A 25633-nucleotide genomic window follows, 5' to 3' on the forward strand; every position below is an offset into this window, starting at 1 on the left:
TATATATATACTGTATATATATATATATATTTTTTTTTTTTCTATAATTTTTTTTTTTACCATTTTGTTCGACTCTCCCTGGTGAGTTCTGACAACAGGTGAAATCTCTGCACTTTGCTCCTGTATACAAAAACACAAGTCACTTATTTCTCAAAATAAGAATAAATAATTGACTCATTATGAGAATCCGTTGTCAAATGTTTTACAACTTTTGCGTCCAGTTGACTCTAACTCAACTAAATTATGGTTGGTGTTTATAAGCAGATCAAGTTTATATATACTTTGTATTTATACTGCCAGTAAACAGTAACATATATGAAGAATAATAAAGTGGCGTTTAATCTCATCCATGTTTGATGTTTTATTATGTCGTCTAAATTGATATAACTGACCCTCTGTTGGTGTTTTTTTCTGTTGCTGTCTCTGATTTCCTCCAGCTGCCTCAGGTTACTCTGAAGCTGCGCTCTCTGCAGCCTCATGTGCTGCAGACTGGAGTACGCCTCTGCTCGAACTTGTCGGCTCTGTGTGGAAAGATGTACCAGCAAGTCCGTTTCCCCAGTGAGCCGGCCACATCGGTCCACTGCTTCAGCTTCCCTTTCTAAACCAAAACACTCATTTAGAGATGAGAACTACTGTTCAGTGTAAGTAATCATTTCTAAATACAAGGTCAATCATATGTTAACGAATAAAACAGTTTATTATATTAAACAGGTTAAAGCAATGAATGCATGGTGAGTTAATCTTGGACATGTTTTCTTCATATTGTCAGTGTCATGTTTTGATTTGATTAGCAGCCAGTCAGAAACTTTTGACCATGTGGACACACCAGTTCTGTCAAGTTCTTTGATGAGCTCCTCCTTCATGCGCATGTTCACTGTCAGCTCGTGGATTCTTCTTGCGGTGGCACTGGCTCTTCTAACCTTCTTCACCTGCCTCTGATTTGGTTGATTTTCCATGGAATCTAAGGAACAGAAGTAGACGGGTTGAAAAACAACCAGCCGATGGGTACAATGCAGCTCCTTTACAAGCCACAGAAGAGATTTCAGAGACAAAGGCATGCTCGAAGGCAGAAATAAAGTGTACATTTAAAAGTTACCTATGGTTCGCTGTTGTACTTCTGCGTTTGCATCATGTATCTGAGCAAGTGAAGTGCTTTTGTCTTTCAGAGGTAATTTGTTCTGACGGCTGGTCCATGTTCGATTCAAGGAACGTCTGAGGTTTCATCACAAAATTTAATTAGACCCAAAATCCCAGATTACGGTACTTTCACTGCAAATTTTAAAATGATATAATTTCTGAACATACAAACATGTATCCCCTTTACGTTTTTGTTTATTTAAAAAAATCCTTCTAAGACCAACACTTGCCTGAGACTTCAGCTTATTGTTGGTACACGGACACAAAAGCTAATAGTAGAGCTGTTCTATAAAGGCTCTCACCTAAATTTGCTCCTGCCCATAACACTGTCCTCCTCCTCCTCCTCCTCTTCACCCTTCTCTAGACTGGGTTCATTACTTTCTGCCTGCTCCTTAATAAACGGACAGTAGACTTTGTCCTTCTCCTCAATCTCAGCCAGCAGGAGGTGGCCACGCATCTTGAAAGCTGCCATGACCCTCTCCAATGAATAGGCAGGAGGACTGGAGTGAATCTGAAAATTCAAACAAAAAGTACGAAGCAACAATATTTATATGTAAGATAATCAAAATGCAAGGCAGTTTCAAAGTGTGGATGGTACAACAGACAGACACAAGAACATTTACACACACAGCAGATACCTACCTTCCTAGAAGCTCTGTGCACACCGCTGTGTCTGATCAGAGGGACACTGTGAGGTCTGTTGTACAAGTACCCAGAAGTCTTTGCTTCTGTTTCCCGTGAGGTTGTGGAGGCTGTGAGTCTGCGAAGGCGATCAATCAGAATCTGTTGATTCACCAGCTGCTCCGTCTGACCAGTCGCACGCAAATTTAAGAAAAGAACAATAAAATTTAAAAAATGCCAATAAATAAGTGGTTGTTTTTACCGTAGCTTTAGCTTCGCCTCACCTGTATTCGAGTTTTTTCCTTTTCTTCTTCTAAGGCTAAAAGTTGGGTTCTTCTCTCTTGGAGAAGTTTCTCAACTTCTTTTTGGATCTGTTTGAGTTCTGCATCCTTCTCTTCTAATTGTTGCTCTTTTATACTGAGCACATCCTAAAGATAAGAAAAACAAAAAAGTGGTAACAAGAATTTTTTTTTTCTGTCTATATACAACCTGGTCTACTTGTTCGTTAATTAGCACGCTCCATGTTATTAGAGTCACAACAGAATATTTAACATGATTTATTGAAATTATAAGGATTAGCTGGTAAATCTTAGCAGAGGCTTAATTTCACTGAGCTGTAAAAGAAGGCAAGTGCCTTTTAAAACCCCTTCTTCATCTGTTTACCTGACATTTGTTGAGTTCTTCTCTAAGCTTTAAAAGGGTTAAATGGTGTGTCTGGTCTTTAAACTCCTCAGAACAGATTTTATCATTCATATGATGGGACTGACTGACATCTGTCAGTCTCTGCTGCCAGTCTTGTAGTCGCTGCTTCAATGAAGGGCTTGGAGAAGGGCCAGCCATATTTGCAAGCAAAGCTGCAGCTTCCTGAACCAAGAGGCAATACTGGTTCACCTTCTGATCTGGTTTTGAAACACTGATCTGACTGGACGGTCTGAAACCTTCCCCCTCTCCACCTCTAACACCTGCCTTCTCCCTTTCCACCTCTATGTCCTTCTCCTTGTCTTTCAGAAGTTCTCTCAGCGTCTTCACTTCATACTCCAGCTCCTGGAGTCGAGCTTCAGCAGGGTTCCAGGCATTAGGGCACGATTTGACCACTGTATGAGTAGATACTGCTCCTGGACAGTTATGGACATGACGAGCCTTTGTAGCAAACTGAAGGACGCTCAGAGTTTCTGCAACCGAGTGGTGGGAGGGACTGACACATGCCACCATCAGTGTGTGGGTGTTTCCTCCCAGAGAATCACGAAGGAGACGGGTAATCTTGGCATCACGATACGGTATATGCACACTGCTGCACCTGTTGATGCGGCGATTTCTGCTATGGTCAGAGAGGGCACGGATGACATTTCCAAGTGCGAGCAGTCCCGTGTTGATATGAACAGACTCTTTGAGTCGTGTCCCAGTGTTTCCAGTTTTCCCAGCACGTTCCGAGCCGGCTAAGTCAACCAGACAGAGTTTGGAGGACTGGGCAGACTTTAAAGAGGGGCCGTTGTTGCCGTGGCAACAGATGTTGACCTGAAGGGTGAGGATGGCATGGGAACGACTTGAGTGATCATTCATTCCTGTCGTACTGGTGTGTCGCAGGGTGTTTCCCATCTCAAAAATGCTGAGCAGTTCCTCGGCTGAAGCGATGATCATCTCTCTGGCTCCCACCACCACTGAAAACACACACACGCGCGCGCGCACGCGTACAATGAAAATCAAAGATTGACATTAGAGATGGAAAAACAGTAATAATTGTGCCTAATAAAATCATGCTGCTATGATGCACGATGGCAAAACCTCCAATTACTTTTGAAGTTACATCAATGTGAATATGTTATCATTTGCACTTCTTTGACTTTGTTATTACCCGTGTTTCCCTTTTCGTCCTCTCTGATGTGAAGCTCTTTGTGAAGGGTTTGCAGCTCCAGCAGATCTCGTAGTTCCTCCTTGTGCAGCTCCATATATGAGACCTGCACTGTGGCCTTCACACCATCACTCCTCCTCTTCTCCAGCAACAAGAACACATCCTGGGCCACACGATCAATAATTCCTCCCTCTTCACCTGAAAAAGTAAACAGTTTTGGAACAATATATATATTTTTTTGTTGGACTGAATTACATTTTAAGTGGTACAGCAATTTACGTTATAGGAAAGTAATTTAAGGGCTAATTAAGACACTTAAAAAAACAGATTAGTTATTACAAAACACACCTGAGCCTCAACATAATCCTTGTGCTTCTTTTATGTCTATTTTTCTGAATCAATCATTTTCCTAAATCTCTTATTAAATATTTTTGGGACCAAATCGTACCCTGGTTCTCCCCTCCCAGTGTGTACGTCTTGCCAGATCCAGTCTGTCCATAGCAGAAGACGGTGGCGTTGTATCCGTCCACCAGGGACTCCACCAGGGGCCGGACACCCGACTCGTACACCTCATCCTGGGTGGCGGTCGGTCCGAACGCGTGGTCGAAAGAGAAGAGGCGGTCCGAACCGAACATTACCTGAGCAGAACCGGGCACAACCCGAACACACGCCTCATGGTGGTGGAGGAGCTCTTTGGGGAGCAGGGGACGTACACGAACCGCCACCCGGACACACACTTCGGTCATGACGAGGCCGAAACGTCGTATTTTCGGAGGCGCTTCACTTTGATCCCAGTTCAGAAGCAGTTTTAAATTGTTTTACAGATAATATTCTACTGATTCATCGAGGCAGATTCATCATCTGACCGCTCCCGTGTTTTTATCCATCCTGGTCATTTCTTGTTATCTTGTTGTTAACTTTATCCCATCGCGTTTGTTGTTCCCTTTGGGTTGCTATGGATACGGCCGCCGTTGATAGCGAGGAAAACCGGAAGAGACGTTCAAGATCGTCTGCTACTCTTTGACAGAACGGTGCCGTGAAGGCAACAGCGCCACCTTCTGGGCAAGATGTTTCATCACTAATCAAATCACACTTTAAAGTGTTACATTTTATTTTGATGCTTTATTAATTTTTATACATAATGTTTTACACAGCTCGAGTTAACAAAACAACTGAGATCTCATTGTTGCGATATACAAAATTATGTAATTTGATTACAATCGGTTGGAGTACCACAATAAATGTAACAGAGTGATGCAATTTAATTAGATTAAATGTAACTGTGATCTGTTAGATACAAATATTTGAACAAAATTATTATTATCATGTTTAACTTGTCTGTTTCTATTTTATAGCTCCTGCTGTAGAAAGCTGAATGTGTGTCCAAACACTGAAGTCTAATAATTAATTTAATGAAATAGCTAATGAAATTTTATGTTACAAGCACTTCTTGTGTTTAAAATACTTTTCAAGAAGTTTGATAGATGTTAGTGTACATGTAATTAAATGTAGTTATATTACTTTAATAAAACAAATTAAATACCACTATAACACGTCTTGTACTAATAACTAATGATATTTCAAAGTAAACTTCCCAACAAATAATACATAATTGTAATATAAATTTATTTTTAGCTTCAAATAAGTCAGATCTGTTTTGTATTGTTCAGTTTTCCTGATAAATAGTTTTTCAGGCTTTTTGAAAACAAGGGTTTATTTGGACGTTTTAGATATTTAAAATCAAGTACTTCACTCTAAAAAAAGTTAAGTCTGGTCCTCTGAACATTCAAAAAACAAAACAAACAAAAAAAATTGTAGAAACATTTCGTTTTTTATCCGAAAGACTTCTTCAGTCAAGTACTTGACTATTTTCAAAGTGTCTTTTTTTTCTTCTTGTTTGCTTTGCTCATTTTCATTTGATTAATGACTCATTCAGGCACAAAAAGGCTCCTAAATTCAAGAGATGGAACATTGCTGTATGAATGACAACTTTATGAAAAAACTCTTTTAAGGTGGATTTTCTTTGGTGCCTTGTCATCTGTAGACTGTCAAAAATACATAACTTGTTCCTTTTTCTTTACTCACTTATGAAAAATAATAACACAGTTTGAGACATTAAATAGTATTTTAGCAAAAAGTTGATTCTAAAATTATTATAGGTAGAAACCTTGCCATACATGAATGCTTCTCTACTCCCATCAGGTCTTCAGTGATTTTTATCCATTTCTTACAGACACGACTTTCAGATACTTTTTATCTGCTTTTGTCTCTATATTGTTTTGTTATACATTTTGCCACTTTCCTAAATGTCTAAGCACAAACTGAATAATATGCTGACTTTGGTCAAGTACGGGGATTGAACAAAAAATGGGTGAAAAATCAGGTAAAATTGAAAGAAAAACTTTGAAAGATCGTCAAAAAGTCAGAACTGGATTTATTGATCAAGAACATTTTATACAATTTCAAGAAAATCTAGCTGCATGGGAACAAAACAGTTGGTCGATCAATAGTAAATGCAGCGTGTCAGGTGTATGGGAATGTGGGCCATCTCTTTGTGGTGCTGCTTTGCGAAAGGCCACAAATAGAAGTCGATGATGGCAGAGTTGATGTTGCAGACCTGTCCATCTTTCTCCTGCACCAGCTTACAAAGATGTTCTTTAATCAGCTCCACAGACCAAATCGAACAACCTCGGATCTCCACTTCTCTCCGGTCTCCTGAAGGCAGCAGCTCACCTGAGGAAGATAATGTTCAATGATTTAAAATGTTTTTCTTTGCAGAAAAAAACAAAGATTCGCTCCCATTTGTCCCACCGTTTTTAAGCGCCTGCAACAACGAGTCGGAGTACCGCAGTACTCCCAAGTAGACGAGCGCCTGAGGGACCCTGTAGTCTGCGAACATGGTGAGCCAGTCTATGTTGGTGATGCTTCTTTCTCCTCTGGCCTCCATCATGCCCCAGAAATCTGCCACCAAGATCTGTGCTCGCTTGTAGAAAGATATTCTCTTGTCCTGAAAAATAACAACAAAGTAAAATCAGCAGTTCAACACCAACATAAATTTATCTTTATACTTTCATTTTATTATTGCGTACTAATATAAATGAATTGGATGTGCTGCCACACTGTTTGTGGCCAGGAGGGGGCACTCTCGCGTCACAATTTATCCAAAGTTCAATGATCACAAATTTTGATCTAGTATGTGCTTTCAAAGTTTTGAATATTGTGCATATTTCTACAAAGCAATCACTTACAGGTGCTTACAAAGAAGGCTGGTAGTAGTTTCTGCAGAAACTAATTTTATAGTGAAACGAAAAATTAACGTGTACATTCAAGTAGTCAAGCATTTCATGTGCAGTAAAACGAGCTGCCCCTGTCAGATGTGAAGCAGCTGATCCGGTGAATGTTTGTAAAAAATCTTTGTGCACATGTTCAACACAATGAAAGCTGAGTCGTCAGATTTACAGAGTGCATTCTGAACTCTGACCTCGTACGTGGCTACGTCCCTGTAGGACGGGATCTTTTCTACAATAAACTCCACCATCTTCCGGGCGTCACTTCCAGCTTGGCTGATGAAGCTCTGAAAACTTCCACCGTGTTCCAGCAGCACACGGCCACCTTCAGTCAGCGCCTAGTTAGAAACATTCAGAGTGTGACGTGTTCAAATTTAGCCACGATGATGAGCAGGAGGCGACAAACCGCACACTTTCATTTTCTTTTAATGTTGGGAGACCAGTGGATGGAACACTAGAAAGTTGATAAACAAAATTATTATTGAGCAGTAATGTCAATTTTCCTTCTAAAGATAAAAATATACGCAGAAAGACGTCCACGCAGATCGCATAGAAACCAATTATGCATGAATAAAGTTGGAGTTTCATTCAAATAAAGCATCACGTGAATCAATTACTTGTTTGTTTCAGCACACGGTTCATTATCTTTAAAGTCAACGAGTTAACTTTGTTCAAAGCTTAATGAGAAAGAGATGAACTTCTGCTTTCCTCAGAGACGTCTGCTTAGTTTGACATTTACACTCCAAAAACAGCCAAGGCCACTATTTAACTGCTTTAGGTAACTTTACACTTGCATAGCAAAAACATACTAAGTCAGAGTTTGTAAAATGATTTACTCTTGTTGGCCAATTGTAAATCTTCCACTTAAAAGTTATTTAAATGAAAACTATATATATTAATGATTTTCCACACAGTTGCGTTAACTGTTGTTAGATCTCAGTCTAACTTGGGCTGAGACTCTTTAAGCACCTCGTGGTTTCAACTGATTACGATTCGGAGGGCTGTGAAGTGATTATATAAAGATTATTGATGTATTTTTTATTATTTTGAAACTTAAATGTTTGGCTTATGTTACATGAACCATCACAGATGAATACACTTCCATGTCTAATTGACAAATTCACAACAATATATATAATAAAAAAAAAAAATCATGACAGGCTACTGATCTACAATTAGCACAGATACTAATTCGACATTGAAAATCTTATAGAACTAACACAATTAGCATTGTGCTGATCACAACAAATTTATACACAAATCAAATGTTTCAAAGATGTTATGATAATTTAAGCTATTATTCAAAGTCATTTTCTTCAGGGTTCAGGAAAGAAAATATAAAAAAGATGTTAAAACCAACTTTACAGCAACAAGTTTCCACCACAGGAACCTCCATTAACTCTACCCGGACAAACAGACACCACTCTGCTGACTATTAAAGTGGCAAACACAGAATAACATCAAGAAAAGTGATTTTTGACATTTGAATATTGATTCAGAATCTTTTGTGCATGCATCTAAAAGCTAGGTGAACTACTTTAAATGCACTTGTTGAATGAACCAGAGTATTTCTGGCAGATTTAACCAAGTCCATCTTGTTTTAGTTTGATCTGTTAATAATTCAACACGTCTGACACATGCGGCATAAACTACCTGTTCAATGTTTTTTTACTGAAATGTTGAACTTTTGTAGCATAAAGTCAAACAACTCAGGTTTTTTGTTTTGTTTTTTTAAAGCTTGCTTTATGGTTTGATTAAACTGGATGAGATGAAAACCTAAATATAATTTAACCCAGAAACCACAAGTTGACTTATCCTGAAAGATCATTACAGGTTAAAAAAAAAAAATCCTCAATTTTTATGCAATGTTAAATCAACGTTATTTTTTTCAGTCTACTAACTTATGAAATCATGCTCCCTTTAAAAAGACAAACTAGATATGCATGGGCAGTAGGGCTGGGCGATATCTCGATAAAAATATCGCGATAATTTAATTTGCGATATACGATGAGACTATATCGATATAATATAGTGTTATATTTAAAAATCCGCCTGTCTTCTCTTTCTCCCATGCGGCCCCTCCTCTCCCTATCAGCCCAGTCCCTCACCTGCTCCCCCGTTTTCTGCATCTCCAGGTGGGGCGGCACCGCCGGCACATAGTAGCTACCATTAGTCATAAAATGGAGAGAGCATATACAAGCGAATCTGGTGAGCAGGAAAAAAAGTGGCTGTATTATTTGGAGATGGTTTGGATTTAATTAGTCAGACGCGCAGCAGAAAAATGTTTTCTGTAGACAATGCTGAAAACAAGTCCCGACGAAAGGTTCGAGCACAACAAACTTTTTTCACCATTTAAAACAGCGCTATAAAGTGGAGTATGAAGTGTTAAACTTTGTGTTGCAGCTCCGACTGTGAAGTCTTCCCAGCCTCCTTCCCTGAAACAAATACGATACGAAACTACCTGTGCTGTACGAGAGGAACAGTGAGAGCTGTTGCCGCCACATTAATAAAGCAGCAGCTTATCATATCGCTAAAGACACGGTTCCAGTTTCAACTGTGGAACAAGACGGCTAAAGTTAGCCATCTTGTTAGCCGCTAAGGACCGTGTCTTTAGCGATATGATAAGCTGCTGCTTGATGAATGTCACGCTACCTCTCACTGGAAGACTTGAACATCTGTAACTAGTTCTTCTTTTTTTGCCCGTCTGCACCACTAACTTGACGCAGCCCATCACTGCTGCTTCACACACGCTTACTAATGTCGTGACGGTGGCGCAGCTGGAGGATTATTATGTAATAAAAGAAATTATTTTTGAGACATTTATATTGTACTTATAGAAGTTTGTTAATAAATGTGCCTGTGTGACAACTGGGACAAAGCTTTGACTCAGAAATATATTTTTATTACTTTATGGAAAGAAAAAAAAAATTGAGATATATATATTGCATATCGCGATTTCTCTTAAAGTATTGAGATATTCAATTTGGTCCATATCACCCAGCAGCCCTAATGGCCAGTGAACCTCTCCTCAAACATCCTTCTACTGTGTAGATATCAGAACCTGGTGGCGTTCCCGCAGCATCGGCATGGCCGTTTCATTGTCTGATCGAAGGACGCGCCCCAACTCCTCCATGCTCATCTGGGAAAAGTACTTTGGATCAGTAATGGGTAGACCTGTAGAGGGTGGAAAGAGAAGCTAAAGGAGCTAATGCAGAGGACAGACATATTCATTTATTGTAAAGTGCAGAGTTAAAACAAGCTGTAAAGTTCCACAGCCACCCCCCCCCCCACACACACACACATTAAGACTTAGAGAAACTAATTTGTTCTGATCTCAGGCAGTCAGCTCATGAGATTCACACTCTGGAGGAAAGCTACCTGTGTTGTTCTGAGAAAATGCGTTGTAGTTATAAAGGGCACAGTGACAACAGCGAGAGCACTATTCCATGGGAGACATAACTGATTCATATCCGGAGTCATTCATGCTAATTATAAATGATGCTCAGGCTCACGCAGAGCTACAAGCAATTTCCCTCAAATCCAAGCTCAAGTAAAGGGCACACACTCAGTAAGTGTCTAGAATAAAACCACACAGAGCAGCAGGGTAAAAACAGATATCAAAACATGCATTTTGCTAATAAGTAGAGCAAGCAATGACAAAAGAACGTCAGTTCATGAAAAGGCTAAGATGCCACGTACTGTAACACTGTTAGACGTTCTGCTTCTGACACACCGCTTGAAAGTTATTTTTATATTTTCAATGTCGACAAATCGGATTCACTTATTTATAAAAAATGGAGCGCAAAGTCATAAGCAAACAGGCCCATCGCGCAGTGATAGGCAGAGCCTGCCGAATAAAAAGACACAAAAATGATCTTATGTTTTTGATTTACACATTTGTTCTGCTCACCTTCTTCCATGGCCCTGCTGATAGATGCACACAGGGTCATGTAGCCCGTGTAAGTCGTGCCTTTATAGGTCACCTCACACTGCTCCGTTTCCTTCTCCGGCCAAAAAGAAAAGTTCATGGTGTCCACCACAAACACCCAGTTTAATGCCTGCAATGTGAAAATACACCAAATATTAAGAGAGGGACACGAGTGCTGCAAATATAAGCTTTGGAGCACTTAAAACAGAAAGATTGACCTTGAAAAAGAAATGTGTTTTTCTGTTTATTTTAGTAAGTTTTGCTTATTTTGTCAAGATAAGTTACAAAAATGTAACATTTTGGGCAGCTAAGTTCACAAAAGGCTTCTTACGAAGAATCTGACACGTCAACTCAATCCTAAATGTAATGATTATTATAGTTGGTAAAATAAATGGTAATGATTTAACCTGCTTTGTGATTTGGATTAAGAAAACAGAGCAAAACATTCACTAATCAGTTTGAGTCGAAGATCATTTACTCAAACGAGCCAGTTTTATCCTGCTAACGATTAAACCAAAACGTCTGAAAAAATAATAATTCAAATGAAAATAAATTCCTGGCATGTTTGCTCAATGAATTACATTTTATATCACATCATTTAAATTTTCCTTATCTTGTTCAATACTTAATCCAGACTGTGATATACGTATTTTATTTTAACGAACTGTGACTGAAATTCAATTAAACAGATTTTATGTTAGGGCACAGAGATTTTTTTTTTTTTTAATTAACTACAGCTCTATCTTTGGAAAGTTTTTTTTTTTTTTTGTCTATTAGTTTATGTCTTTTCTGTTTTGTCAAATATCCATATTTCTGTATACTTTACGATATCATAACTAATATGTCATATTGTTCTATTAAGAAGTTTAAAAGGTTTTACGATGGAATGACATCGTCAAACAAATGATTATGGTTCAATACTCCCGTTTTCTATTCCACTGGACAAAAACAGCTCCTTTACAATTCACATGACATGGAAATAATTCAGCTCTCCTGATATTTTCAACTCCCCTGGTCTGAGGTGGGGGCTGGAGCCAGTGGATTTGCGTTCTTCCATCCACTGGCGGTCAGAGCATCGGTGTGTCTGAGATCATAGAGCGTCTCTGCCACCTTCTGCACTCCGGCGTCCTCGATAAACACATCTCGACTGCGCTCTGCTACGAACCGCCCGGACTCTCTGGGTAAGAGAGGTTTGTCCATGATGCGTGGAGCAGAAAACAACTGGAAACGACAAAAAACAAATAATTTCTAAACCAGTAAATGGGCGAGTCTGTGGAATTAGGCATCAAAATAAATATGCCTCCTGCCATTTACAGACTGATTAGTGTTTCCTAAATAACACAGTTCAGGTGCAGCTTCTGTGATCCTCTTTGGGATGGAGGCTGAGTGATTTGAACGGCTGTGACCTTTTCTTTCTGAATCTTCAATAACCTTCGATGACCTGCAGTACATCTCTGAGGGAGTGCCATTTTCTCCCTGTTTTAAGCAGGCACAACAAGAACCCAGGCGCAGACAACTACGGCGAGCATGTGAGGAAACTAGGGCTTCACAAAAACAAAACAAAAAAAAAAAGTTTGATGTGTAATTTTTTCCATTCAACCTTTATTTATACAGGTTAGTCTCATTGAGTCACGAGGACTCATATTTTTTAATACTGTGATATTGCAACCTACATATTCCTCATTTCTGACGTTATCATCTAAAACAGTGACAATCTGTTGGACTGATCCAATATTAACATTCAGTACATGAATGAATGGTTCTTGAAATATACAATAGTCTATCAGAAAAAATATGCCTTAAGCAGTGTTTTGTGATACTGATGACATATTGTGCAGCCCAGAAGAAACCATATATTTGTTTTTAAGGTAAGAAAAAAGGGAGACAAATTAGGATGCAACACCATAGAGCTTAAGCAAATAAAACTAAAAATGACAATGTGCAAGTGATTTAAAACCAACATAATGTGGCACAAGACTACCAAAGGCCTTTAGACAAGATCAAAATACTGAAACTTTGTGACAAATTTGAAAAAATTATGACAGTTGCAGATCCTTAAACACATAGTACTTAGAATTTTATTTTTCAGATTTGATCTTTGCCCGGGATGAGTGACCTTTCAACACACATAGGGCCTGCCATTTTATTTTGTTGTGCAAAAAGGCATAAATAAGAATTGTTAAAAAAAAAAAAAACGGTAAGAATGACAAGCTTATTTATGTCACCTAAACATCTAAAACGAAAGTCAGCAGAGCTTACTCCAATAGAATGTGGACTGGGAAGCAGCAGTCTTGTTCGTGTCAATCAGCATATTGTCATGCTGCTTCACTGCAAACCTGTCTGGATCGGTTTTTTGTTTTATCAAAAATTTCGGTCACGTTAATTTATATGAAACTTACTGTTCAGCTGAACCACCAGAGCTGTGTGAATCAGGTGCTGTGCCGGGAAATTTTAGAGAAAAGCAACGATATCGACACGCGATTCTTCACTTCCTGGTTTTTAGCTTCTGACCAATCAGAGCGTCGATGGCATACTCGTCACTGGCAGATCAACGAATCACAGTAAGCCGCAGGAAAAAGGGGAAATGGTGGGCACGAACTGTGAACTTTGCTGACAAATTGATTCTCGCCTAAAATTTGATTGTCAGCGAAACACAAACCACAAAAACCTAAAATGAAAAAACCTCAAGAATGTTGACAAATTTGCACTAAAACCATTTCTCTTACAGCCTTAAGTCATTAAGCAAATCACTGATGTAGCTGCAAAATCCAAAGCTTCATTTTTCAGGTCACTCATTAAACATTCAGCAGTATTCGGTAAAAAGTGGCATCATCTTTATTCTCTTACATGACAACGTAAAACCAACAAGATGTACAGCAAACTACTTTGGAGCACAGGAACTCACAAGGACAATGTAGAGTTCAGTGTTATCAAAGAAACAAAAACAAAACCTTCAATTTTAAGCTAAACACAGATGTTTACATTTAGAATAAACTCAAATGATTCAGGTTTGTTATAGAACTATCATAATACAAATTAGTCCAACCTGTATCTCATGTACACAACCCCAAAGCATGGCAAGATCTTTTTAACAAGGAGAAAGTTCCTGGAGCTCTTAAAAAATGTAGAAGAAACCTCTTATAAACTGAATGTTGCACAAAGTGGTTGTTGAGTATAAATGCATGTGAAAAGACGATCCACACACAGACGTGCACACTGGAACAGATTTACACATTTAGTCATTAAAAAGAACGTTAAAAAATAAATGTTTATTTTTATTTGTTGGAGGTCTGAAATATTTTTGTTATATGAGAAACACAAGAAAGAGGGGAAAAAAGCAAAACCTGGCAAACTATATAGGATTACACACTTTAAAATGCAGGTGATCTACATTTTCTGATGTACAGGAATGTTGGACATTTCTTTAAAAAAAAAAAAAAAAAAAATACAAAAATAAAATTAAAGAAAAAAACAAAGAAACAAAAAAACCACACCACCAATCCAGATTAATAGTCTGAAGAGAGAACGTTTTGGACCAGGGGAAAAGACAGAAGATTCTGAGGAAGTTCAATCAGAGTCGTCTTGCATCTGTGTCTACAGCAAATGGCCAGAGTACTGCTTCACACTGAAAATAAATAAATAAATAAATAAATAACTCTTAGCTGGAAAGATAACATTTCACTCAGTCACAAAAGAATACAAGTAATTACACAGCTATGCAAGTGTGGTAGGATGAAGATCTGAGAGAAAACAATGCGTAGCAAAGGGCACAGACAGTGAGTGAGGAAGACAGGCAAGTAGAAAGGGGTGAAGATATAACGGTGACTGAAGAAAAGAGGTGGTTAGTCCTTGTGTCAAAGCAGGTGCAGCACACTGAAAGAGGAGGCAGGAAGAGGAAGGTAAGATAGTTACCATGGCGACACTATACTACTCATGAGACGGAGCGGCAGGTCTACAGGTGTATTAGCATCCGGGGAAAGCTTAGATGGCATCAACAAGGAAGTGGTGTGTATTATACGTGCCTACTGGTTGCCAAGGGAGACAGAAGAGGAGGGGCCTGTGCTATTTGGCAGACTGTGATTTGTTGTCAGTTAATCTAACTAAAAACAACAAAATCACTAGTCTTCCACACAGCAGCAGCCAGGGGAAGAATCAATCCACTCCCTCCTTCACAGTGAAACGGCTTTGATGGCAAAGACATTCTGTTCTCCGTTACTTTTTAAAATCATATTTAAATGCAAGTCAAAGCAAATTGTCACTCTCAGTGACAGTTTAGGAAAACGTCCAATAAAATGTGTCCATCAAGCATGCCTACTCCTTCACAGCCATTTCATGTAAGAGGAAGGTTTGAAGTAGTTGAAGGTTGCATGGGGAAGAAAGGAAGGGAGTTAGTGAAGAAAAGACAGCAGGCAAAAAAACTCCATAACCCCAAAAGAAAAAACTCGTTAGGATGTAGTTTTTAATAGATTTGTCAACCAAATCTATAATTTGTGTGCACATGTTTCAAAACAATCAAACTAAGATAGAAGTATTTTTATGTTTACTACAAGTCAATTTTTGAGTGCTTTTACAAGCGTAGATCAGATTAAGCAACTCATACTATTTTATGAAAAAAAAAAAATTTAATTCACACAGATTAAAGGGAAACAACCAATTATAAAAACACTAAGGAATTTGATATTTCTTGAGACAATCAGATTAATAAAAATCTATCATTGCCAAATCTATCTACCATTTCCAAACTTGCCTGTTCTGCAGAAGATACTGAGCGTTCTGGATCTGGTCCTGGGTGCCAGTAATGGTAATGATTCGGTCCTCTGAACCTTCCAAAGGTTCATCAATCTTTATGGACGCCCCCGACTCATGACGGATCTGTTTGATCCTCTGGCCTCCTTTACCGATGATGGAGCCAGCCAACTGTAAAGGAAAAACACAGAAGGACAAAAAGCAAGAAGTGATGAGAAGAACATTGTAGGCACTCAAAACATGCGCTGCTTTGAAAATGTGGAAGGTAGCACACCAAACCAAAGCAAACTTGGACTAACACGATAATAAAAATAACCTACTTGAAGCACAAAGAATAGAACACACAACAATAATATATAGTGGTAAACCAATGTTTTAAGTTAGTACAATTTCAGATTATGAGTGAAGAAAAAGATTTCTCTTTAACCTACTAGATGTTGATGTTAATGTATTATTGTAATTTCTCTTTAACCTACAAGATGTTAATGTATTATTGTAATTTCTCTTTAACCTACTAGATGTTAATGTATTATTGTATTTACTCACGTCTTTAGGGATCGTCACTTGTGTTGTGATGACGGGTCCACCCATGTCATTATATGAGCCACGACCCCCTGTTGGCAAGACCGAAGGAAAAGATAAAACCCAAAGCTAATGTAGAACATTAAACTGACAAAAAACACAATTAACAAAAGCTTAATTGAAGTACAAAGGGTAGTACAAATTACAAAGTTGTAGAAAATAAAAAAATAAATAAATAAATAAACCAGAGATGGTGATGTGTTCAAAAACAAATTAATGTATATATATAAAAAAAAAAAAAAAAAAAAAAAAAAAATCACATAAAATGGTTTTCTTTTCCTCTGTTACTTTTAACATCAGCCACCATTTATGGATTAGTATCAGCAATGTTGGTGCTCAAAAAATCTGTATAGTACCAACAAGAGACTTGGATGTGGAGGCTCACCTGATTGATAGCTATCCCAGGATGAACTGTTGTCTGAGCAGGGAAGAACAAAATGCAATAATTCAATATCAAGTTAGTCTGTGATAAAAGATCCCAACCACCCAACTAAATACAAATAAACTGTAACCTGCTATAAACCTGCAGTTTATAAACGGTTTTCTTTGCAGTCAAACTTGACAATACATTTTAATAATCATTGCCGTTTTAAACTGTTTAAGCTACAGACTGTCTTTTTGCCTGCAACTACAACATGATGGAGGGAGCTTTAAATGCATGTATTCCACACACAGAAGAAAAAAAATAATCTGTTCTGTACTCACCATATCCACCACTCTGCAAGAAACAAACAATCATATTTGTTAAAGCTGGAACAACACATTCCTTCTAGTCTTCCTAAAATCCAACATGAGAAGGTTGCAGATTGTAGACAAATGTGTGGGTAATGCAGCAGCATCGCTCAGTGTAGACTCAACTAAAAGCCACCCAGATTTCACCCATAACAGACTCCTCCTCCTCCCTCCCTCACCCCTTTATGTCTCTTCTTGCATCTTCATCAGCCCCCCATTTTCAGCTGCTACTGTTACCAGGGCAACAAGCAATTCAAATAGCTGTTGCTGAGCAACGGCAGGCAGTATCCTGCCAGGTCTCAGGGAGGGAGAGAGAAAGAGGCAGAAAGACCTTCCAGTCTATCAAGAAAGCATTATTAGTGCTTAGCAACCAACCATGGCCACCCCTACCCTCCCCACTTCCAACATCCTCTCAGTCTTTGCAGAAAAAAAATAGGCTGGCCATGAAAAGTACACAGTAAGAGGGCAATTACTGCTGGTTATTATGGGGTGTCTCTGGCTGGGGTGATTATGGTCATTTGGTAGGATGGCTTACACCATGCAAAATCTGGAGTGGATTCATTGCCAGGGCTCAGATGAGCATATGCACAGATATGGTCAAGTGATCAGCTATGTAGAATTCTCAATACTACATACAAGACAGACAATGGACATTCAGCATAATGTCTACAGCTAGGACCAAACAGTATGACCGTCTGAGAAGACTTGCTCCTATTTAGATGCTACTGCAAAAGCTGAATGTATTTAGCAAAGGGTCACCAACCATGCTATCGCTATAGCGATCCGGTCTGCCTCTTCTGTCACTGGTGATGGGGAGGGGAATACAAGCAGAGTGAGAACCAGAGAGGAAAAAGATGTGGGTTGGAAGAGAAAGAAATAGAAAATGGTTAGAAAAAATCTTGATAACTATCCACAAAAAAATTCTGGTCTAGGTCAAACTGCACACACACGCTGAGCAAGATTACAGTATAAACACATTTTCTCTCAACCATCTTCCCACACACTAACAGGAACAGCTCTGACAGTGTTATGGTGAGAGGAGTGACAGGTGGTGGTGATTCTGATCAGAGCCAAGAGCTGCTTGTGCCGCTCCCCAAAAGACGGAGCTCAAATAATGGAATTAGCTGCTTTAGGAGTTACACTGTAAGCTTTTTGTTAATAGAGAATATGCATACGTAGACATGAATTTCATGCAAAACTTAAATCTGTGATGAAATTTGAGTTTTATGTGTTACTGATTTTTCTTCAAGACATGTTGTACTGCTACTGCTAGTTTTGTAATAAAGTAAGCCAAACGAGAAACTTTTAAATGTTACCTTATTTTATTAGTTTTAAATTCAGTTCCGCTTTTAAATTAGAAAAGCAACCTACTAGTTTCAGACACATCTTTAAACAGCATTTAACATTCAAAATGTAAATGGAAACATCATTGCAGGAAAGAAAAAGTACTCAACTAGATAGAACAGGAACCTGTGACACTACAACGTTTAACAAAATGGTTGGAGGTGTTGACAAAATTGTCATGCAATTCCAAAGTTGAAGTGTTTTATCATAAAAAAAAAAAAAATAAATCTAAGAATGGGTGAGTAGTAGACATATCAAAACAACTGTGGCAATTAAATTTTTTTTTTTTTTTAGCATTTTTAGAAACTGGCAAAATCTTCAGATTTGTGACAAAAAATTATGCTGAATGCCTCCCAACACAAAATATTCCTAAAAAGAACTTTGGAATAACATGCAGTTTTACAGAAAAAAAACTTTCAATTCGGTTTATACATATTGGTCTTTAAGGAGGACTGACTTATCCTGTGACAAAATCAAACAATAGTAAAATGGCAACTCATGTCAGGTTTAAGGACAGAAATTTACCTTGACCTTTCATCAGAGCCACGGTACGAGTCATAATAACGCTCATCTCGGCTGTGGAGATGAAAAAAAAGCATAACATAACCAGACATTCAGTGATGAGCACATACACCTAAATGAAGTCAAACATGAATACGTTTCCACACGAATGTAAAATATTAAACTCATTTTGACCTGTGCAAATAAAAAAATTCTGGTAAATTTAAACAGTTAAATCTGAATGGAAATTAAAAAAAAAAAAAAAAAAAAAAAAAAAAAGGATGTTTACATACAAAAATGTTGGAAGTAAAAAAAAAGTGCTAGAGTTGTGAAATATGTCTAAAGAAAAAAATGATCAATTCATGGTGGAATTCATGATGCCACTAAAATATTACACTACGTTTTACAAAGCTTTTGATTTTATTATCTGTATTATACACGGTTTGTTCTTATTGTGATAATCACACCTAAGGAACACAACCCATCGAAAAAGAACATATTTTCTGTACAAAATATTTAAACAAATCGTTCAAGAGGAGAAAATGCCCAGACAAAACGTGCGTCCTCATCTCTTACCCTCTGTACGGGTGACCCATTGGCATGCTTCGTGGACGGACACTCCCTCTGCCAACCCTATGACTATGGTGGGGTGGAGGAGGACCTCGACGGGGGCTGATATCATCGTAGTCACGACGGGAATGTGGCAAGGGTCCACGAACCCCTCTACTGGAGGGCATTCGGTCATATGAACGGTCACCACCACCACCGCTAGACCTGCTTCCTCGCATAGGGAAGCCTCCCATGGATCTACGGCCTCCCCCTCTCTCCTCAAACATCATGGTGAAACCACCATAATCATACGTTTCATCATAAAAGTTGGGGTCATAGGGCTGTGTGCGACCTTTTATAGGAGCCTAAAATGAAGGACAAAGATTCTAAGAACTTATACAAGAGATTACAAATAATATCGTAAAAAACAACAAAAAAAACCCAGCAATTAAACTAAACACTTCTTTAATGAAAATAAAACTATTAAGAAATAAATGTGTCTGATAAATGTTAGGGAGAGACGGTGTATGAATACTCGAGACGTAAAAATAATCATAGTATTATATCCTGTACATTTTATTCAATAATAACTTCAACATATGGCAAAACTTTAGAAGTACAAAACCTGGTAAAGCATAAAATGACATCTTCAAACAGTTTAAAACCTTACATTTGTGATGAGCTCCAGCATAGTTTTGATACACTCCACCACCCTCTCCATTTTACCACCAACCAGCACTACACGGTCTGTCGACTGGGGACAACACTCCTGAAACAGCTTGATGCTGGTCTTTGTTTTCTGGAGACAAACGGAAGAAAGGCCCATGAGTGGGCAGGAATGGGTCGGGACCAGGAACCACTATGTCCTAATCACAGTCAGGTTAGAAAATGCAAACTAAATATAAAACTGATTACTGGTATTAATTTTTTTTTTACATTTACATAATGTCTCCAAATTAAAATACTTTCAGCCATTAGAAGACTATGAGAATGCATCTGCAAGTTTACTTGACTGCAAAAGAAATTTAAATAAATTCTCCATGTGCACAGACCTCACGGAGCTCCTTGATCTTCGCTCCCTTCACCCCGATGATTGAGCCAGCCAGACTTTGGTGGATTAGCAGACGGAGCTCACAGTCAAAATCCGTTCCATTGTACTGCTGGTACTTATAAAAAACATTAAAAATCATTCATAAAACAATGTTCGGCACACATCCACAAAAGTAAACCAGTCTAATACATCTAAAATAAACATCACAACATAGAAAAGATTTTTTCAACCACCAAGTATTAAAAGAAGAACAGACTCAGTAACTATAAAAAAACAGGAAAGATCAACCAGTGCAAAGGATTTGACTTGTAAAACAGCAAGTAAACAAGAACGTGCAGTAAGTTTCACTTGAAAGCATCTCTTTAACTTGGAGCTCACCTCTTCTAATGTTGGGATAATCTTCAACAGGATTTCTCCAATAGTATCAATATCTGCACTGATGCTCAGGATTCTTCATATTTTTTAACCCATCAACACAATGGAACGCAGCAACACAGAGATGGCAGGGTTGTAGTGCCAAAAAGGATTCCCAGGGGGAGGAAAGAATATTAGAGATTACAGTTTGTTCACAAGTACTTTTTACCTAAAAGAAAAAAAGCTACCTCTGTCACAAATGCAGATTAAGTAGCATGTTTGTTTTAAATTACAGAAGCTTGGCATTTTTAAAAGCCGACTCCATATTAAGCTATAACTGATTAAAAAACCTGGTGCAGAAATAGTACAATGAGCAGGAAACCTTCGCCATTCAGGGGAAGGCAGTGAAGAGAAGAAAGAAAAAAAGAAATATCCAAAAGTAAGAAAGCTGCATTTTGTGACCATTGAGGGAGCAAGATGGGGGCGGTGAAGTTTAAGGAAAAAATAAGCACCAGCAGTGCCAGAGAGAGCTCTAAAAATTTAAAGCATTGCTGGGTGGATGCACACTACAAAGACTGACTACAACAACCATAAACGAGGTTCTGAACATGACCTAAGAAAATTTAGCCAATATCGTTTCCAAGTCGTTTTCTCAAAAATTACTGTAGTGATTATAAATTTTAATTTGATCAACAAGTAGTAATTTAATAGTTGTCTGCACCCACCTATAAACAAAAAAGATAATTTACTGATAGATGACGTTTGTACATAAAAGCAACACATTAGGCGGACGAAGAAAAAGTGACAGAGCAGATTATACCATGGTAACGTATGTCTGCCACTGCTGGAGTTTGTTTATAGGCCGATTTCAGAGGAGATTGATTGATACAAAATTTTTTAAAAAGGAGAGATGAGGGAGATACAAAAATTATTTCAAAAACTCCAGCAGTCAGTTAAGTTTAGCTTATGCACAAGACAGGAAAGAAAACCAAATTAAAATTTAGCTTTCCTTTTAAATTTTAACAATGAATGCATTATTTTAGTCGGTCATAGGGACAAGGAAAGAATAGGAAGAAGCTAAAAGCAAGTAGGCTTTCGAAACTAACAGAAAAAACACCACCACATTATGCACATTGCAATTTTGAGAAGTGAAAATGAAGCGGTACACAGGATAGATGCCTATAAACTTACAAAATTTAAATAAATCAAACTGCATAGAATATAGCAAAGATTATAAAAGACTGTAGCAGACTGGAAAAAAACAAAATTAAAAACTGCTACTTAAGATTCAATGCTGACGTGAATTCAAATAGGCATAAAAAGGATATTAACATGGTTTTTACAGGATCAACATACATTTTGGATATTGAAGGCTCAAGCTAAAATATTTATAATAGGCATGTTTAAATACAGTGAGTTGACAGAGGCAGGATTAATGTTTAACGTTCTTCTTGTTTGACCTGAAGTCAGGCATTGAGAGGGAGGAGCTTAGGGACATACCGCTCAGGCCCACTGCTGTCTGGGACTGACACACTGGCATTGTACTGGGCGTGGCATGGGCAGGGGCCAGGGCCATTCGAGCACAGATGTCAATCAAGTAAGGCACCCGTTTAGGGACAGGGCACGGTTATGGACAGGGCCAACCAGGGTGTCAGGTGGGCGGGCGCAGGAGGGGCCATCCAGAACATGGGCAACAGAGGAGGATGTGGGCAAAAAAAGTAAAGAGTAAAAATAATAAACAAGGGAGAGGGAAGAGGAATACATTTTTAATATACAGGCTCTAGACTGTTGAAATGTGACTTTACTTTGATTCTCTCAGAGATTGATTTGTCAAAGAGAGAAGAAGAGAAACGGTGACACTGGAAAATGGGTAATGGCATATTAAGAACACGAAGCGATCAGTGTTGGGGAATAAACCAGAGACAGTGAGAAGGGAAAAACAAACTAAAGGACTAAAAAGGAGGCAATGACATTAAATAAATTATTGGCCAGTTTTCTGACATAAAAAACGTTAACTTTGCTAAATGCCTGTCTATTTTAAAGTAACAGGAGTATCAGTGTCGCCACAACAGCTGTGTCACTATCAATTGTAAAATAGAAACAAATGGGACACAAAATTGGACTGCTGTGCTTTTAGCAATTTTAGCTGACAAAATGACACGAGGATAAAAAGATCAAAACAGCCACAAGGAATTTCTGACAAGATCTAACGAGATGAAGGTTAATTATCAAAGCATCAGCTAAGCAGTTCGTTTAAAATGACTAAAATAATACTCGAAACTGATTTTAAAAGTTACTGCGAGGAATATATATAAAATAAAAATTGCTGCTTATTAATAATTGAAAAATGGGCCTGAGAAGTCAGCGAGGAGAAAAATATAGAAAATTCAAGAATAAAATAAAAATACACCGGTACTAACATCTGAACGAAGAGCTTTGATGTTTTTGCCACCCTTCCCAATCACAGCTCCTGCATTCTGCACAAAAAATACAAATACAAATAAAAGGCTGCACACAAAAGCAGAAAATGTAAATCCAGGCACTTCAAAAACTAAACAAAACGTAGAATATTAGAATAGGGAGAAAGAACAACGCTGGTTTAATTAAAAAGGTAATCAGGAGTAAGATTAAATAATTTTAAAAGGCTGAAATGTAATGAAAACAACGTAAAAATTATTATAAAATAGTGACTTCTGAGATTGGCAGTCTTGTTGGAAGAACAAAATGACAAAAATTGAGAAAAAAGCAAACAATCACAGAAATTAAAACAGGAGGTGTGATATAAAAAACGAGTTAATTTACTTTGCTCTGCAGGAGAACACGGAGCTCAACCATTTCATCTGAGTTTCTGGAGCGCTTGAATGATTTCTGCTCATCTGCATCCTCAGCAGGGCGCTTACCTGGAGTAGGAGATAAAGAAAACATCTTGATGACTTTGTGCAAAGAGACATAAAAAAAAAAAGGTAATAAAAACAAACAAACAAAAAACACTATGAATCATTAACAAGTGTTACATTTCTAAACTGTCCAAACATGATTTGCATAATATGTATGACTTGCTCACCACTTATTAAGCAAAACATCTATTAACATCTCTATAAACAGAAATAATTTGACTAAAATATATATTTTTAAAAGAACGTTGGTCATTTAGTTCTGCATGAACGTGAAAAACATGAACATTAAAGCTGTTAGTTTGTAGCTTTCAAAGCAAAGTCAAACATCTTTAAAAAATTTGACATTTTTTTACAAACACACAATGCAAACAAGTTCATGTTTTTACCATTAGTCTCTGTGGTGCTGCTGAAGGAACTGTCTTCTTGCTGATCAATTTCTGTCTCCATGGTCTTCTGTTAAAGAAAAGAACAAAGTGTGCACCTTGATCTGGGATGCAGGTAATCAGAACAAGGAGAGAGAAGCAGAAAATCAGCTCCTGCAAGCTGTTGCAGTCTAATGGCATGTTAAGGACGTTTTGTTTAAAAGCCTGTTGGAGCTGTTTGACGTTAGTCTGTAAAAGAATCAGCAATGGATTAAAGCAACTGTCAAGACATCCGGACTTACCGATATTTATTAGACACAAGGGCGTGTTGATAGGCGGATCTAGTTGAAGAAGGACCAAACAGATCTTAGGACCTGTTAGGGAGAGAGAGATTTCTTTAAGTGTTGATCACAAAAACGATCAAACATCGACTACACGCATTTATTTGTTTCTGGTAATAAAACTGCAACATTAATCCGCGAGTTAAATAATAACTGGTTAAGTCTTATGAACAGCAAACGATGAATATTGTCTTTTTGACAAAGCACAGCGGTCAGTGAGATCGGCTGCGAAAGCCGAAGATTTGACCAGTACAACACTTCGGCCATTAGATTTAATCAGTCCGCGACAATCGACACATGACGGATACTAGGAAGAGCTAAACGTTTCATTTATCCGAAATTATTGAAAACTAAGTTCAGAATATATTTTGAAAGCCTTACAGTCATAAATAACAGCTGGCTAGTTAAATAATGCCGCTGACCAGGCAGAAAGATTTGCTTCATAAAGCTAATTTGGCGGCCGTTAGCCTACGTTAGCAACATGTTAGCAACCTAGCTTCGAGAGTAAATGATTTCATCAAGTGTCGGCAGAACTAGTCTCAAAAGAATGTTACATAAGATATAATGTATTGTGTCAAGTCAAATGCCTATTGTGGTGATCTAAATAAAACATTATTTTACCCAATTACGAGTTCAAGCTAGAGGCTAGCTACTTTCGCCATGTTGTCCAAGGTGGTATGGCTGAGCATAATGAAACTGGCCAGGCCTACTAGTTGAAAAACGTTGTAAAGAGAGTAAACAACTTAGCGATTAAGTAAAATACGTAAAGAGTGTATTTATATTTGGCTGCACCGACACACATCATATACACACGAATAATCGTGGTTAAAAAATAGGGAAATAACCGTCAGAAACCACAAACCTGCAGCGTAACTACCCGTTCGTCGCTGTCCTTCTCTTCCGAAACTGGTAACGCACGAGCCAAACGACTGCGCATTCATTGGCTGGGAGAAAAGCAAATCAACCCTATGCCAGTAACAATTGGCTGAAAGTAATGTCACTCAAATAAATAAGGCGTTTCCAACGTGACGAGACGCTCCCTGTTTCCGGATGAGTGTCACTGTTCGTTTTAGTGGCATTTCTAGATTTTCCAGTTGCGGGAAAAGGCTTATGTATTGATTTCTTTTAGTAATTGTCCCGTACGGTTGTTTGGTTTTTAGTCTTAATGTTCTATTCAAGAGGTTCTGTAGTTGTGGACACGAAACAACGGTGCCATAGCGCCGTTATTGTTGCTCATCGAGTACCTGTTTTGGCGCCTTTACCGTCCTAGCACACTTTATATGGAGGAGGCTTCCACGGTAACCTCTTTTACAACACTTACTTAATCACAGACTCTTTTTTTTTGTTCCTTG

General features: G+C 38.1%; 3 protein-coding genes across 6 annotated transcripts in view; all 3 read right to left on the reverse strand.

Annotated features, from left to right (window-relative positions):
- LOC119413054 (kinesin-like protein KIF27) overlaps positions 1-4353 on the reverse strand; it is a 9975-nt gene extending 5622 nt beyond the window's left edge. The window contains exons 1-10 of the mRNA XM_037680067.1: positions 4056-4353; positions 3611-3805; positions 2422-3416; positions 2043-2186; positions 1780-1944; positions 1440-1648; positions 1097-1212; positions 827-961; positions 393-598; positions 61-120 (exon numbers count right to left, since the gene is read on the reverse strand). Coding sequence (XP_037535995.1) covers positions 61-120; positions 393-598; positions 827-961; positions 1097-1212; positions 1440-1648; positions 1780-1944; positions 2043-2186; positions 2422-3416; positions 3611-3805; positions 4056-4353 — 2523 coding nt within the window. The remainder of the gene's footprint in view (positions 1-60; positions 121-392; positions 599-826; positions 962-1096; positions 1213-1439; positions 1649-1779; positions 1945-2042; positions 2187-2421; positions 3417-3610; positions 3806-4055) is intronic.
- Positions 4354-6087: 1734 nt separating this feature from the next.
- c8h9orf64 (chromosome 8 C9orf64 homolog) lies at positions 6088-13237 on the reverse strand. The gene is made up of 7 exons (XM_037680358.1): positions 13222-13237; positions 11828-12043; positions 10805-10946; positions 9956-10068; positions 7089-7232; positions 6419-6614; positions 6088-6340 (listed from the first exon to the last, which is right to left on the reverse strand). The coding sequence occupies exons 2-7, from the start codon at positions 12020-12022 to the stop codon at positions 6111-6113; spliced, it is 1020 nt and encodes a 339-aa protein (XP_037536286.1). The 5' UTR covers positions 12023-12043; positions 13222-13237; the 3' UTR covers positions 6088-6110.
- A 1171-nt stretch (positions 13238-14408) lies between these two features.
- hnrnpk (heterogeneous nuclear ribonucleoprotein K) lies at positions 14409-25205 on the reverse strand. 4 transcript variants are annotated; one of them, XM_037681013.1, is made up of 17 exons: positions 25144-25205; positions 24243-24314; positions 23965-24031; positions 23484-23581; positions 23102-23158; positions 22182-22225; positions 20706-20778; positions 20329-20433; positions 19947-20075; positions 19304-19641; positions 18752-18802; positions 17646-17685; positions 16856-16868; positions 16536-16568; positions 16115-16182; positions 15570-15739; positions 14409-14447 (listed from the first exon to the last, which is right to left on the reverse strand). In XM_037681013.1, the coding sequence occupies exons 3-17, from the start codon at positions 24023-24025 to the stop codon at positions 14417-14419; spliced, it is 1311 nt and encodes a 436-aa protein (XP_037536941.1). In that variant the 5' UTR covers positions 24026-24031; positions 24243-24314; positions 25144-25205; the 3' UTR covers positions 14409-14416. The 4 variants fall into 4 exon arrangements, with proteins under 4 accessions (XP_037536941.1, XP_037536940.1, XP_037536938.1 ...); XM_037681012.1 differs by having other exon boundaries at positions 20329-20436; XM_037681010.1 differs by having other exon boundaries at positions 20329-20442.
- Positions 25206-25633: the final 428 nt, after the last annotated feature.

This window comes from Nematolebias whitei, chromosome 8 (assembly GCF_014905685.2).
Source record: "Nematolebias whitei isolate Nwh7 chromosome 8, NemWhi1, whole genome shotgun sequence".
NCBI classification, from domain to species: domain Eukaryota; kingdom Metazoa; phylum Chordata; class Actinopteri; order Cyprinodontiformes; family Rivulidae; genus Nematolebias; species Nematolebias whitei.

Coding starts and splice junctions, on each gene's coding strand:
- c8h9orf64 (XM_037680358.1), bottom strand. CDS start 12,022: ATGGACAAACCTCTCTTACCCAGAGAGTCCGGGCGGTTCGTAGCAGAG. Junction 6,615..7,088: donor GGGACGTAGCCACGTACGAG/GTCAGAGTTCAG, acceptor GTTATTTTTCAG/GACAAGAGAATATCTTTCTA. Junction 6,341..6,418: donor GTTGCAGGCGCTTAAAAACG/GTGGGACAAATG, acceptor TATCTTCCTCAG/GTGAGCTGCTGCCTTCAGGA.
- hnrnpk (XM_037681010.1), bottom strand. CDS start 24,025: ATGGAGACAGAAATTGATCAGCAAGAAGACAGTTCCTTCAGCAGCACC. Junction 22,226..23,101: donor TCAAAGCTCTTCGTTCAGAT/GTTAGTACCGGT, acceptor TGCCACGCCCAG/TACAATGCCAGTGTGTCAGT. Junction 16,183..16,535: donor CTGGGATAGCTATCAATCAG/GTGAGCCTCCAC, acceptor TCTTGCCAACAG/GGGGTCGTGGCTCATATAAT.